The sequence below is a fragment of the Giraffa tippelskirchi genome, chromosome 1 (assembly GCF_054371585.1).
Source record: "Giraffa tippelskirchi isolate mGirTip1 chromosome 1, T2T-mGirTip1v1.2.pri, whole genome shotgun sequence".
Classification (NCBI taxonomy): Eukaryota; Metazoa; Chordata; class Mammalia; order Artiodactyla; family Giraffidae; genus Giraffa; species Giraffa tippelskirchi.
In genome coordinates, this window is record NC_137275.1 from 111,016,012 (window position 1) to 111,030,773 (window position 14,762).

At 52.7% G+C, this 14,762-nt stretch overlaps 3 protein-coding genes across 21 annotated transcripts in view; 2 read left to right on the plus strand and 1 right to left on the minus strand.

The window, feature by feature from the left end:
* Positions 1-14,020, minus strand: part of LOC145506045 (kazrin-A-like) — a 38,785-nt gene extending 24,765 nt beyond the window's left edge. For 3 of the 5 annotated variants that reach the window (XM_081489705.1, XM_081489692.1, XM_081489694.1), the window contains exon 1: positions 13,671-14,020. In XM_081489705.1, coding sequence (XP_081345831.1) covers positions 13,671-13,706 — 36 coding nt within the window. In that variant the 5' untranslated portion in view covers positions 13,707-14,020. Of the gene's footprint in view, positions 1-439; positions 790-13,670 lie in introns of those variants that run through there. The other 2 variants (XM_081489714.1, XM_081489712.1) reach the window with 1 other exon arrangement.
* Positions 186-13,103, plus strand: LOC145506572 (uncharacterized). Of its 5 annotated transcripts, XM_081491533.1 has the most exons (3): positions 641-982; positions 1,339-1,531; positions 1,908-1,930. In XM_081491533.1, the coding sequence occupies exons 1-3, from the start codon at positions 641-643 to the stop codon at positions 1,913-1,915; spliced, it is 543 nt and encodes a 180-aa protein (XP_081347659.1). In that variant the 3' UTR covers positions 1,916-1,930. The 5 variants fall into 5 exon arrangements, 2 of the variants coding, with proteins under 2 accessions (XP_081347670.1, XP_081347659.1); XM_081491544.1 differs by lacking the exon at positions 1,339-1,531 and having other exon boundaries at positions 186-982; positions 1,888-2,132; XR_014054048.1 differs by lacking the exons at positions 1,339-1,531; positions 1,908-1,930 and adding an exon at positions 12,308-13,103 and having other exon boundaries at positions 818-982.
* The window catches only part of LOC145506702 (uncharacterized), a 102,702-nt gene continuing 101,365 nt past the window's right edge, over positions 13,426-14,762 (plus strand). For 8 of the 11 annotated variants that reach the window (XR_014054225.1, XR_014054210.1, XR_014054205.1 and 5 more), the window contains exon 1: positions 14,061-14,225. Coding sequence is in view for 3 of the 11 variants with exons in the window: in XM_081491978.1 (XP_081348104.1) it covers positions 13,884-14,225 (342 nt within the window). In the remaining 8 variants the exon portion in view is untranslated. Of the gene's footprint in view, positions 14,226-14,762 lie in introns of all 11 variants that reach the window. The other 3 variants (XM_081491978.1, XM_081491969.1, XM_081491983.1) reach the window with 2 other exon arrangements.

Sequence of the window (14,762 nt, forward strand, 5' to 3'; positions counted from 1 at the left end):
TCCAACACTTCAGTCTTCTGCTGCGACCCCCGAACTAAACGAAAAGCCCTGAGGCTACGGGAAGACAGGCCCGACTGACTCCCAGCCTGTTTAAAGGGGGCCCCGCCAGAGGCTCCCCATTGGAACGCGCGCGCTCCCCCGCCCTCCAGCCCGACGTCCCCGGGCATGAGGTCACCACTGTCCCTGCATCACTCGGGCTCCCAATTCCCGGCTCCTCGGGGAGCGGCCAGCGCCCGCGCGGCCCTGCTCCCCTCAGAGCAGAAGAGTGGGGGCTGGACGCGGCCTCGGCTCGGCCGAGTCCTGCTCATAACGCAACCCCGGTTCCTCCCCAAACTGGGCAGCCGGGAGGGCAGAGGGCCGGGGCCGCCTCCGTGCCTCCGCGGGAGGCTGGCGAAGGCCGGGGAGGGCTGGGGCCGAGCTGCGGCGGGTCAGTACTCACGGTCGGTGCAGCGGCTCCTCGGCCACGGCCGGGCATAGCGGCGGCGGCGGCGGCGGCTGAGGCGGCGGCGGCTGAGGCGGCGGCTGCGCCTGCGGCGGCGGCTGCGGGGGCTGAGGCGGCTGAAGCGGCGGCGGCGGCTGCTGCTGCTGCTGGAAGGACTTAAGGGACTCGAAGGCCTTCATCAGCTTTTCCAGGGTCGCCATGGCGGCCTGCGGCCCCGCGGGGACAGCGCCCGGAGCCCTCGAGCTGGCTTGCGGCTCTGCTCAGCAGCGCGGCAATGAATCAGGCTCGGGGCCGACGGCAGGAACGGAACACAGGCGCCCGGCCATCTTGGGTCCGTCCCGGCAGCCACCTCGGCCAAACGCCCCGCGACGCTCCGCCGTTGGGCGGGGCGGGGCCAGGCCGGCGGGATTGACAGCCGGAGGCGGTGGCCTCCGCAAAAGGCCAGAAGCGGCGCCCGCCCGGCTCTACGCGTCCGCCGTCTCGCCTCCTGGAGCCGCCGAGGCCACAGACATCAGCGCGCTCCTCCCAGGAAAAAACGAGGTGGGCCGTGCGGACGTGAGGGGTCGCGACGGCGAGGCGGGGCGGGGCGAGAAGGGGCGGGGCGGGGCGGGGCGGAGGGGCGGGGCGGGGCGGAGGGGCGGGGCGGGGCGGAGGTGCGGGGCGGGGCGGGGCGGGGCGGGGCGGGGCGGGGCGGGGCGCGGCGCGGCGCGGCGGGGCGCGGCGCGGCGCGGCGGGGCGGGGCGCGGCGCGGCGGCGCGCGGCGCGGCGGGGCGGGGCGCGGCGGGGCGCGGCGCGGCGGCGCGCGGCGCGGCGGGGCGGGGCGCGGCGGCGCGGGGCGCGGCGGCGCGCGGCGTGGCGGCAGTGAGCCTCCGGCTAGCTGGCGAACGATCCACTAGGAGAGGAGCCCCCGAGTGACGCCCGCGGGTGGAAGGGCGGGCCGGCCACGGGCTCGGAGCCTGAGACCCCGCGGGGGAGCCTGCCCACTCAGCGTCCCGGGCGGAGGGAGAGCTCACGGGACAGCCCTGCAGAGAAGGGAGCGGGGAGTGGTGCGCCTCAGGCGGAGCCAGGGCACTCTCAGGTGGAGCCCAGGTGGGGTCCCCGAGTCGAGCACATCCCTGGAGGGTCACTGCGCAGCCCGAGAAGAACCGAGGGGCTTGGGGCTGGCACGGCTGGTCAGAACCTGCCTGGTCTGCGCCTGCTGTCGCGAGAGGCCGTGGCTGGTATAGCGAGCAGCAGCTTTGGCCCCAGAGGTCCCTCACCCGCATGACCGCTTGACCCAAGGGTGTCCCCCCCCTTGACCGAGGCCGGCTGCGTGGGCGGGCCCGGGGCTCCAGAGCCTCAGCACCTGGAGGGGGGCCCTGAGCAAGCCGAGGGGCGGCACGTGGGTGGCCCCCAGGAGAAGTCCCCAGTTCTGGGCCACAAGCCACATCTCCACCTGATTCCAGAGCCTGTTTTCCCAAAGCAGCCAGGTGAGTGGAAACCCAGCACCGCCACAGGAAACCGTGTCCCCACGGGAACAGCAACGGCCCCCTTGCTATGGGGAGAGGGCCTATGGGGAGAGAAGATACTCCATAGATACCAACCCTTCCTAGAAGGCCTGAGTTAGACTCTTCAAAAGGATGTGTAATACTGGCAGAAAGTTTCTTACTCTGCTCTTAGAAATTTCTAGAATAAATAAGACATATTCTCACTCTTCTGTGATAAAACTCTCTCTAAATAGCCATACCCATTACCCCAAATCATCCCCTGGCAGAGCATGCAAATTAAACATTTTCTCTTCCTCCAACAGATATTTATAGGGACTTCATAAAAAGTTCTTTGCCGAGGATCTGAAGGAAAAATGTCCTCACCCTTCCCACCCAACCCTGAAGGATTTGCTAAATGAGCTATTTAGTTCAGTTAATCCAGAATCACAGCAAACCATGAGGCTAATTCATCCCAGACAAGATTGTCAAATGGAATATTCTGCCCACAGAGCCCTCTTCTCCTCCTACTCTGTCCTAATGGGACATCTAACATTTCAGTGACCAGGAGCTACACTCATGTACCCTACTCCAAGGAAAAATCACATGTTCAAAGTCACGTGGAGGTATAGACTATGAAAAGTTACCAAAGACTCTGTCCTTTAAGTCAAATCTTTCCTAATGACAGAAGAAGCTCTGAGTGTAGGTAAAGGTTCAAATAGATGTGATGTAATAGAATTCTAGCTTCATGACTTGTGTTTCTGTGGCTTTAAGCAAGTTTCTTGACTTCTCCTGGTTTCATGTTCTAGAAACTATTACTGTTAGATATATTAATTATTATATAAATCCTGATGATACTAGTGAAATATAATGACAATGAAAGCTAATAATTAAAATTTCTATAATTCCTATAGCATTTTGAAATTAGTCACTAGATAAAGGAAGGGAGAAGAGAAAAATGGAAAGAAAAATGTTTTTATATATTTTTGTATTTAAATGAACTTCTTACAGTATGATTTACATACAATAGACGGCACCATTTTAAACATACGGTAAATAACTTATGACAAATATACACACCCATGTAAATACCACCACGTGATAGGAGATTATTAATTTTGTTCTTCTAGTCAAAGGACCAGAGTATGGCTTTCTGTGTGTCTTCTCTTCATAATTATATTCTTTATTTTTCCTTCTGTTCTTTATTAGTTGGTATTATAATATGGTTCCTTATGAAGTAAGACAGACAATCCATTCCATGCCACTCTCTCTCTGGTGGTTTATATATGTTTATACAATTATTTATTTATTAGCTCAACAGGTACTTGACCATTTACACTATGCTAGGTGCTATTCTAGGCACTGGAGATGTAATGGTATTTTTAAGACACAAATTCCTACCATCATAAAAGTATATTGTAGTATATATACCAGAAAATAAAATGAATAAACTGTATGACAGGGTAGAGAATGATAAGTGCTAAGGAGGAAAATTAAGCAGAGATGGAGGATCAGGAGATACGGAAGGTTACTGGGTGGGTGTTGCAATTTTATGAAGCAGTCTGAAAAGTCATTATTGAGAAGATACATTTTAACAATAAATCAAAAGTATTGAGGGGATAAGCTATGAATATATCCAGATGAAGAATAATTGAGAGACAGAAAACAGGCAGGCTTGCAAAGATTCTTAGAAATGATCACAGCCATAAGATCAGTTCCCATCTTTAACCATAAAAAGGTGTTACAGAAGAGAATATAATCAAATCTTCCACACTTTGACTGTCAGAGACTGAAGGTCCATGAGTGCTGAGATTCCCAAAGAGACATGCTCATGCAAAACATCTCAAAGTGGCATCATATGAGTTCATCTGCCACAGTTTACAGTCCAGCTTTCAGATCTATAGGGAAATCAGTCAGTGCAGTCACTCAGTCCTGTCCGACTCTTTGTGACCCCATGGACTTCAGCACGCCAGGCTTCCCTGTCCATCAACCACTCCAAGAGCTTGCTCAAACTCGTGCCCATCGAGTCGGTGATGCCATCCAACCATCTCATCCTCTGTCATCCCCTTCTTCTCCTGCCTTCAATCTTTCCCAGCATCAGGGTCTTTTCCAATGAGTCAGTTCTTCAACTCAGGTGGCCAAAGGATTGGAGCCTCAGCTTCAGCATCAGTCCTTCCCAATGAATATTCAGGACTGATTTCCTTTAGGATGGACTGGTGGGATCTCCTTGCAGTCCAAGGGACTCTCAAGAGTCTTCGCCAACACCACAGTTCAAAAGCATCAATTCTTCCACTCTCAGCCTTCTTTATGGTCCAGCTCTCACATCCGTACAACTACTGGAAAAACCACAGCTTTGACTGGATGGACGTTTGTCAGCAAAGTAATGTCTCTGCTTTTTAATACACTGTCTAGGTTTTTCATAGCTTTTCTTCCAAGGAACAAACATCGTTTAACTTTGTGGCTGCAGTCACCATCTGCAGTGATTTTGGAGCCCAGGAAAATAAAGTCTGTCACTGTTTCCATTGTTTCCCCATCTATTTGCCAAAAAGTGACGGGACCAGATGCCATGATCTTAGTTTTCTGAATGTTGAGTTTTAAGCCAGCTTTGTCACTCTCCTCTTTCACTTTCATCAAGGGTCTTTAGTTCCTCTTCACTTTCTGCCATTAGGGTGGTGAGTGAAAGTCGCTCACTCGTGTCCGACTTTTTATGACCCCATGGACTATATAGTCCATGGAATTCTCCAGGCCAGAATACTGGAGTGGGTAGCCTTTCCCTTCTCCAGGGGATCTTCCCAACCCAGGGATGGAACCCAGGTCTCCCGCATTGCAGGCGGATTCTTAACCAGCTGAGACACCAGGGAAGCCCTTAGGGTGGTATCAATCTGCATATCTGAGGTTATTGTTATTTCTCCTGACAATCTTGATTCCAGTTTGTGATTCATCCAGCCCAGCATTTCGCATGATGTACTCTGCATATAGGTTAAATAAGCAGAGTGACAATATACAGCCTTGACGTACTCCCTTCCCAATTTTAAACCAGTCCGTTGTTACATGTCCAGTTCTAACTGTTGCTTCTTGACCTGCACACAGATTTCTCAGGAGGCAGGTAAGGTGGTCTGGTATTCCTATCTCTTCAAGGATTTTCCACAGTTTGTTGTGATCCACACAATCAAAGGCTTTAGTGTAGCCAACGAAGCAGATTTGTTTTTGGAATTCCCTTGCTTTTTCTATGATCCAATGAATGTTGACAATTTGATCTCTGCTTCCTCTGCCTTTTCTAAATCCATCTTGTACACCTGGAAGTTCTCAGTTATGTACTGCTGAAGCCCAGCTTGAAGGATTTTGAGCATTGCTTTGCTGTCATGTGAAATGAGCGCAATTGTACGGTAGGTTGAACATTCTCTGGCATTGCCTTTCTTTGGGATTGGAATGAAAACCGACCTTTTACAATCCTGTGGCCACTGCTGAGTTTTCCAAATTTGCTGGCATACTGAGTGCAGCACTTTAACAGCATCATCATTTAGGATTTGAAATAGCTCAGCTGGAATTCCATCACCTCCACTAGCTTTGTTTGTAGTAATGCCTCCCAAGGCCCACTTGACTTCACACTCCAGGATGTCTAACTTTAGGTGAATGACCACACCATTGTGGTTGTCATCTGTAAGGAGGGACCTATGAAAATCAAGGTCTCTACATCGTAGTAAGTGACAATGTTAGTCACTCAGTCGTATCTAACTCTCTGCGACCCCATGGACTGTGGTCAGCCAGGCTCCTCCGTCCATGGGAATTCTCCAGGCAAGAATACTCGAGTGGGTTCCCATTCCCTTCTCCAGGGGATCTTCCCAACTCAGGGATCGAACCTGGGTCTCCCACATTACAGGCAGATTCTTTACCGCCTGAGCTACCAGGGAAGCCCTGGTATAGCACAGAACAATCAAACTGATCATTGAAGAAAGAATTCTGAAAACAGGAATTGAAGCCCTCTCATCTAAATTCACATTTTTAGAATTAGGTTATTTTAAGATGAAGCATGAAAAATTTGATTCCGGGTTGAGGGTGTGCAAGAGAAGACCTGGACCCCCTCAGGGACTGAAGACACCACTCACCCTGCACTTGTCTTGCTGTTCATGCTCACGGGTCCTTTCATACACACACCCCGAGTCAGGGCCTACACGCCCCACACAGGAGGCACAACTGAGGTCCAGAGGCGGCCCGGTGCAGGAGCACGGCAGTAAAGGGCCAGGCAGAGAGCCAGGTCTTCTGGTTCCTCATCAGTGGCTCTTTAACTTTAGCCAAGTACTAGACTGATGTGAGAGTGTTCCTAGAAGATTAGAACTCCTTTGGAAAGATCCTCTTTTTTCAAAGAAGGAATACAACACCTAAGTCACTTTGGAATTATGTTTCAGACATAATTTTAAAATAAAAGTACTGGTTGAGGGGATTCTCTGGTAGCCCAGTGGTTAGCATTCGGCGTTTTCACAAACGGCAAGGGCCCGGGTTCAGTCCCTAGTCGGGGAACTAAGATTCCTCAGGCTGTGCGGTGTGGCCAAAAAAAAAGTCGTTTGGCTAGGGAAAGCAAGACCTAATAGTTCCCCGCTACCAGTCTATAGCATAGAAAAAAGCTATTAATGCCTTTCTTACTGGTGATTTAACTGAATACTATAGAAGAAAGTGCAGTTCAAACTCCAATCTGTTACGCTAAGTGAATAAAATCTGACACAAAGGCCCCATGTGAATGATTCCGTTCATAAGAAACATCCAGAACTGCCAGCTCCATAGAGACAGAAACAGATCGGGGGTTGCCAGGGGCTGGGGGGAGGCAGAGGGGACGGGGACGGACTGCTGCAGAGAGGGGCTTTCTTTGTGAGTGATGCAATGTCCCAGAAATTAGATAGGAGTGATGGTTGCAGAACCTTATGATCGTACTAAAAACCACTAAATTGTACACTTTGAAACGGTGGATCTTATGATATGTAAATCATAACCTTAATGTCTCTTAAAAATCTGGCTGCAGTCCCAGCAGCCCTCCCTCCTGAGGGGACCACCCCGCGGGCACCAGCCACCCCAGCTCCAGCTTTGAGTCCCATAACAGCCCCTCAGCTGACCTGATTACTTCCAATCTGCTTCCATTACTTCAATAGCCTCTTTCACTCCTACTCCCTTGTCCACCAGGGTGGCCTCTATTGTTCAAGTTTCTAATGAGGCAATTGCAGATTCATGTGCTACCATAAGAAATATACAAAATTCAGGGTACAGTTTCCCCAGTTTTCCCCAAGGGGAACATTTTACAAAACAATCACACCAGAACAGTGCTACAGAATAGTGACACTGATCTTCAGATTTCCAGGCTTACTCGTCTGTGTGCCTCTATGTGGCTCCACACAATTTCTCAGATGTATATGCTTTGTGTATCTGCCACCAGTCACGAGAGGGGACACTCCCATCACCATGGGGATCCCTCAGCTGCCCTTCAGAACCACACCCACTCCCTCACCCTCCACCCTGCCCCTAACCCTGGCAACCACTCATTTATTCTCCGCTCCTACAACTGTGTCATTTCAAAGATGTTATATAAGTAGAATCAGACAGTATGTAGGGCTTCCCTGGTGGCTCAGCTGGTAAAGACTCCACCTGCAGTGGGGGAGACCTGCGTTCGATCCCTGGGTTGGGAAGATCCCCTGGAGAAGGGAAAGGCTACCCACTCCAGTATTCTGATCTGGAGAATTCCAGGGACTGTCTAGTCCATGGGGTCGCAAAGAGTCAGACACGACTGAGTGCCTTTCACTTCACTTCTCAAACAGTGTGTCACCTTTGGGGATTGGCTGTTTTCACTAGCACAATCTCCTTAACATTTGCCTTAGCTGTTGCGTGTGTTATCAGGAGCCTGAGCCTGTTCCTTTTTCTACTGCTCAGTAGTCTAATCAATCCCCTGTTGAAAGACACCTAAGTGGATTCTAGTTTGGAGCTACTATGATAAAGCTGCCACAAACACTTGTGCACAGATTTATGTAAACATACGTTTTCACTTCTCTGGGATAAACCCCCAGGAGTGCTACAGCCAGATCATAGAGTAGTCAAAAGTTCAGTTCTGTAAGAAACTGCCGTGAGCTGTTTTCCAGAGTAGCTCTCCCCTTCCGAAGTCCCACCAGCGACGATGAAGTGACCCAGTTTCTTTCGCACCAGCATCTGGCGCTGGCTGAGCGGCATAAATTGCATCACTTGTTTGACGACACAAGTGTGCATCTGGGCAGGGGAATATCCGAAGTCCTCAGACTGGGGTACGAGGCCGTCCGGGGCTGCCCCTCACCTCCCTTCCCGGTCTCCTCACGGCCCCGCCTTCAGACGCCCACGCGGCCCGCTCCCTCCCTCCGCTTCAGAGGCACCTTCTCAGTGCACTTCACACCCTCAACCACGCCCCACAGCACCGCTCCCCCGAATTCGGTTTCGTTTTTCTCCAGAGGATTGATCACCAGCCCTTGTTCACCTGTAACCCAAGGGCCCAGAACAGGCCCTGGCACGTGAGAGGCACCTGGCTGAAAGGAGTCCTTCCGGGTCATCTCGTCCAGTCCCCACTGAAGTCCCCGCTCCCAGTGGCCGGGGCTCTTAATGCCACCACAGCTCCTTTGGCAGTGTTACAACCTACTTTACAGCCACACAAACGCCCCACAGCCTAGGACAGGGAGACGATACCGCCTCAGCTACAGCTGCACCGTGAGCGCCTTAAGTCTTCCCTCCCAAATGCAGATGGCATTATTGGATTAATTATATTTCATATTATACTATAACATCAGAAAGATACGGCCTGATCATCTACAGCGGAGCTTCTCAAGATTTATGTGCACGCAAATTGCTCACAAACCTTGTTAAAATGCAGACTCTTGACTCCGTAGGTCTAAGGTCGGGCAGAGATTCTGTACTTCTTATACGCTCCCAAGTGATACCAAACTGCTGGCCCTGAAACCACACTGAGCAGCAAGGATCCGCGGCAAGTCTTGTCTGTGGTTTACTGAGTGGCGGGCTCACTTGCTGGGACCAGAGGTAATGGGGTGGGGCCTCTGAATGTGGACAGCACTGGAAAGACCTCTGCCTTTACACCTCTGTGAGTCCTCTTTTACAAAGAAATTCTACAGCATTACATAGCCAACCAGTAAGAATTACATGCACTGCTATGAAATAACATCTTTGAGATATAGTGCTAAGTGAAAAAATATAGTGTGAGCAAAAAAAAAAAAAAAAAAAGACTTGCACGTGCACTCAAACGTCAGAGAAAACAAAAGAAACTTAATTGTTATTTTTAGAGAATAAGGCTAGGACAGCCAGGGAGGAAGTCTTGCTTGTCATCTTCTGTGCTAGCTGAAGATGCTGTTACAATGTATGTGCGTAATTTTTATAATTTTTTAAGCTAGTTAAGAAAAACTGCTTCCCCAAAGTGGTCTCAGCATATCTAATCCGGGGTGGGAGGCAAACCAGAGCCTGCCTGTCCTAGACAGTCTAAGAAGTGTTCTTACATTTTTAAATGGTTAACCAAAACACAAAATAAAACATCAAAGAATAGTATTTTGTGACATGGGAAAGTTACACACAAAATTCAAAGTTTCACATCACTAACAAAATCTTATTGGAACAGAGGCACACTTGTTCATCTAGCTGGAGCTTCCGGCTGCTCTAATCCACATGGCAGAGCTGAACGGCAGCTAGAGATGTGCTCACAAAGCCTGGAAAACTGTCTGACCATGCGCATAAAGAGTGGGTCAGTGTTCAAGAACCAGAAGACTTCATGTGGATGAGACGCCAATACTCTCCGAGTTGATCCACAGATTCAATGCAATCCCCATCAGAGAATCCCGGCTGGCTTCCTCACTGAAACAGACCATCTGTTCTTATAGTTTAAATGGAAACGCAAGGGGCCCAGAGTAGCCAAAACTATCTTGAAAAGGAATCAAGTTGGAGGACTCACATTTCACTTGAAATTGTGATACAAAATTAACAGAAATCCAGATTGTATGGGGCAGAGGGGGGCAGGCGGGGGGCCCTTCCCTGGAGGTCCAGTGGTTAAAAATTCGCCTTGTAACGCAAAGGACACCAGTTCAATCCCTGGTTTGGGAAGATCCCACGTGCCTCGGAGCAACTAAGCCCGTGGACCACAACGACTAAAGCCCACACACCGCAAGGAAGAGTCGTCCCCACTCACTGCAACTGGAGGAAAGCCTGGGTGCAGCAACAAAGACTCCCCACAGCCAAAAATAAATCCATCTTAAAAACATTTTTAAAAAAAGACTGTGTGGAGGGGACTCCCCTGGTGGTCCAGTGGTTGGACTCCACTCTTGCACCATCGAGGGCCTGGGTTCTGTCCCTGGTCAGGGAACTGAGACCCCACAGCCAGGCAGTGCACGGAAAAAAAAGTGAAGAGACAACCCAAGAGAGGGAGTATCATTTCACAAATCACCTATCTGATAAGGGTCTAGCATCAAGAATATTATGAAGAACTGTTACACTCCAACAAAAAGACAATAACTCAACTTAAAAAATGGGAAAGAAGGAGGACAGGGACTTACAAGTTAAGTACAAAAAACAAAGCTGGGCACCCCCAGTCATTGTGGAACTTCCTCACATTCTTATCTGTTTAACTTACTGCAGAAGAGTTTCTGCTATTTGCAGTTGAACGTAACCCTAAACGATAATACCCACTACGGCTAAATTATACTCAGCAGAGAAGAACAAGTCCTGTTGGGTTTACCTTCAAAATTCAGCCATTTCCCACCTTGCCACTGCCAACAGCCTGACAGAATTCACCATCATCTCGCACCTGATCACTTCACTAACTTCCTAACTGGCTTCCTGCTGCTGCCCAGGCTGTCCGTCAACTCAGTTCTCAGCCAGTATTCATTTTAAAACAGAACTCAAATCCTTCCACTCCTCTGAGCAAACCCTCCAATGACTTCCCACCTCACTTAGAGTAAGTGCCACTGTCTTTAATCCACCTGGAAGGGATTACTGATGCGGCGAGGCACTCCTCTACCTCTGGGACCTCCGCTCCCACTGAGAGTCTCCTCTCCGGAATTCAACAGGCCACACCTACCACCTCGCTAGTCCTCTCTGCAAAGTCCGGACCTGCTCCCTGGGCCTGGTCTTTACTCGTCCCTGTTTGCTGTTATTCCTCCTCCATTTATCGCTATCTAACATACTGTGTATTTTACCTATGTACCCTGTTTACAGTCTATGTCCCTCACTAAAACGTAAGCTTCACGAGGGCAGAGCTTTATCTGTTCAAGGCCATAGCGCTGCACCTATTTAGGATACTGGCTGGCACTCGTTCGATGTTCGTTCAGCAAATACTTAAAGTCAGGGAAAAACTAGGAGGGGATACGAAGGAAAGTGAGAAAGTGCCAAAGGCCAATGCCAACTGCCTCATAATTGCAGTGAGGACCCTGCCAAGCTCTGGTACTCCCCTGCACGCCAGCCTTCTAGAGACTGTAGCCAGCACCACGCGGAAGCCCTGCATACCATACACTGAGCCCATAGTAGGCACTCAGGTCCTTAATCAGAGTCCACGCTCAGCTGGTGCCACTATAGTTCCATAGACAGCAAGAACCATAACAACAGAACAGTTACTTTCTCATTGCTTTTGGCCAATCTTGTGGGGAAGGGCTTTTTCAGCTGAAGTGTATGAACAGAAATGCTAAGATCCAAATTTGTAGGCAGGGAGTTTGTTACTCAAAATCAATGAGTATCTGCTTTCTCAACAGCAAAGTACATAAAAATATATTTATGCATTTTATAACTATAATTAAGCCAAACGCAATTGATTTCAGAGCATGCTAAAGAACCTTTCAAAGCTGCTATTCTGAAGTATTTTTGTTTTTAAAAAATTTAAAGTCTATCCATATATATACACAAGTTATACCAGGTAGGATACACAAGGAAGAAGTGTAACAGTGCCTGCCTCTGGGAACGGAGTTAGGTACTCAGGACAAAGGAAGGGGAGAGAGACATTTTAATTACTTGTCTGCAATTTTGGCGTTTGTATCATGTTAATGTATTGTATTGGAGAAGGCAATGGCAACCCACTCCAGTCCTCATGCCTGGAAAATCCCATGGACGGAGGAGCCTGGTGGGCTGCAGTCCATGGGGTCGCTAGGAGTCGGACACGACTGAGCGACTTCCCTTTCACTTTTCACTTTCATGCCTTGGAGAGGGAAATGGCAACCCACTCCAGTACTCTTGCCTGGAGAGTCCCAGGGACGGGGGAGCCTGGTGGGCGGCCGTCTCTGGGGTCGCACAGAGTCGGACACGACTGAAGCGACTTAGCAGTAGCAGCAGCAATGTATTGTTTATGCAAAGATGACAGACCAAGTGCTGGACAACAGACAGGGACGGCAGTAAGACGTTCCTTCCCACCCAGAGCCTGCCTGGTGCTTCCTGTTTGTACACAAGATCCAAGAGACGCTGAGATGCGTGAACTTCTCTGACTTCTACCTCCACGGAGAAGCACTATGCTAAGTCTGGAATGGGTCATGGTTACAAGTTATTTGCCGCGGAGAAATGTCAAGTTGTTAAAAAAAGATTCTTTTTTTCTCAAAGTATCCAAACAAGTTTTTCACCTTTTAGCAGAAAAAGCAATTTCCTGCTACATTTTAACAGATAAGCCAAAATGACTCCCCAAATACTCATTTCCTGATGAAACCTCAGGACACAGCAAGGAATCGTATCAGAAACAAAGATGAAAACATTCCTGAAAATGAATCCATCTTAACATTAAGGTGAACTTCTTAAAGGGGCTGCTTCCCAAAAACTGTCCTCATTAAATGCCGTCTTGTACAAATCCAGATGAGAAACAGAACGCCCGCACATGAAAGAAAGGCCTGAACTGTAGCAGAGCACGCCCTGACCTCTGCGGAACACCCAAGACTTCAAGGAAAAGTACTTGGGCTCTGTAAGAAGGTGACATCAAATGGTCTCTCTTCTTCTGTTTCGAAAAGTTCCCTAGCACAAGCAACCGAGACCCCCTACTTCCGAACAGTACCAGGATGTCTGCCACAGGAGACTGTCCGCAGACACCCATCCAGGTTCTGGCCAGCGTGACTGCGATGCCCGTGAAATGGACATCACTCGCCCCGACGATTAACCTCTCCCTCAGCAAGATGTGATTTATTTCCAACTGCAGACAAGTAATAAACTTCAGTCCACTCGTCCCACTATGGAAGGCCGTTTTATTGTTTCTTGTGTGTTAATAACAACCATCTAGGCTAAGTTCACACTTACGGGGCGACCACCGCTCATTTAAGGGGCCTGCAGACCGCCTTGAACTGAGACAAGCCGGTCTCTTTCCAACACTTCAGTCTTCTGCTGCGACCCCCGAACTAAACGAAAAGCCCTGAGGCTACGGGAAGACAGGCCCGACTGACTCCCAGCCTGTTTAAAGGGGGCCCCGCCAGAGGCTCCCCATTGGAACGCGCGCGCTCCCCCGCCCTCCAGCCCGACGTCCCCGGGCATGAGGTCACCACTGTCCCTGCATCACTCGGGCTCCCAATTCCCGGCTCCTCGGGGAGCGGCCAGCGCCCGCGCGGCCCTGCTCCCCTCAGAGCAGAAGAGTGGGGGCTGGACGCGGCCTCGGCTCGGCCGAGTCCTGCTCACAACGCAACCCCGGTTCCTCCCCAAACTGGGCAGCCGGGAGGGCAGAGGGCCGGGGCCGCCTCCGTGCCTCCGCGGGAGGCTGGCGAAGGCCGGGGAGGGCTGGGGCCGAGCTGCGGCGGGTCAGTACTCACGGTCGGTGCAGCGGCTCCTCGGCCACGGCCGGGCATAGCGGCGGCGGCGGCGGCGGCTGAGGCGGCGGCGGCTGAGGCGGCGGCTGAGGCGGCGGCTGCGCCTGCGGCGGCGGCTGCGGGGGCTGAGGCGGCTGAAGCGGCGGCGGCGGCGGCGGCTGCTGCTGGAAGGACTTAAGGGACTCGAAGGCCTTCATCAGCTTTTCCAGGGTCGCCATGGCGGCCTGCGGCCCCGCGGGGACAGCGCCCGGAGCCCTCGAGCTGGCTTGCGGCTCCGCTCAGCAGCGCGGCAATGAATCAGGCTCGGGGCCGACGGCAGGAACGGAACACAGGCGCCCGGCCATCTTGGGTCCGTCCCGGCAGCCACCTCGGCCATACGCCCCGCGACGCTCCGCCGTTGGGCGGGGCGGGGCCAGGCCGGCGGGATTGACAGCCGGAGGCGGCGGCCTCAGCAAAAGGCCAGACGCGGCGCCCGCCCGGCTCTACGCGTCCGCCGTCTCGCCTCCTGGAGCCGCCGAGGCCACAGACATCAGCGCGCTCCTCCCAGGAAAAAACGAGGTGGGCCGTGCGGACGTGGGGGGTCGCGACGGCGGGGCGGGGCGGGGCGAGAAGGGGCGGGGCGAGAAGGGGCGGGGCGCGTCGCGGAGGGGCGGGGCGCGTCGCGGCGGGGCGGCGGGGGCGGCGGGGGCGGCGGGGGCGGCGGGGGCGGCGGGGGCGGCGGGGCGGATGGTCGTAGGGGCGGGGGCGGAGGGTCGGAGGGGCGGGTCCGGCGGGGCGGGTGCGCGGAGTGGCGGAGGGGCGGAGGGGCGCGGAGGGCCGGGGGTGCGGAGGGGCGGAGGGGGGCGGAGGGGGGCGCGGAGGGGGGCGCGGAGGGGGGCGGAGGGGGGCGCGGAGGGGGGCGGAGGGGGGCGCGGAGGGGGGCGGAGGGGGGCGCGGAGGGGGGCGGAGGGGGGCGCGGAGGGGCGCGGAGGGGGGCGGAGGGGCGCGGGGGCGGAGGGGCGCGGGGGCGGAGGGGCGGAGGGGCGCGGGGGCGGAGGGGCGCGGGGGCGGAGGGGCGGAGGGGCGCGGGGGCGGAGGGGCGCGGGGGCGGAGGGG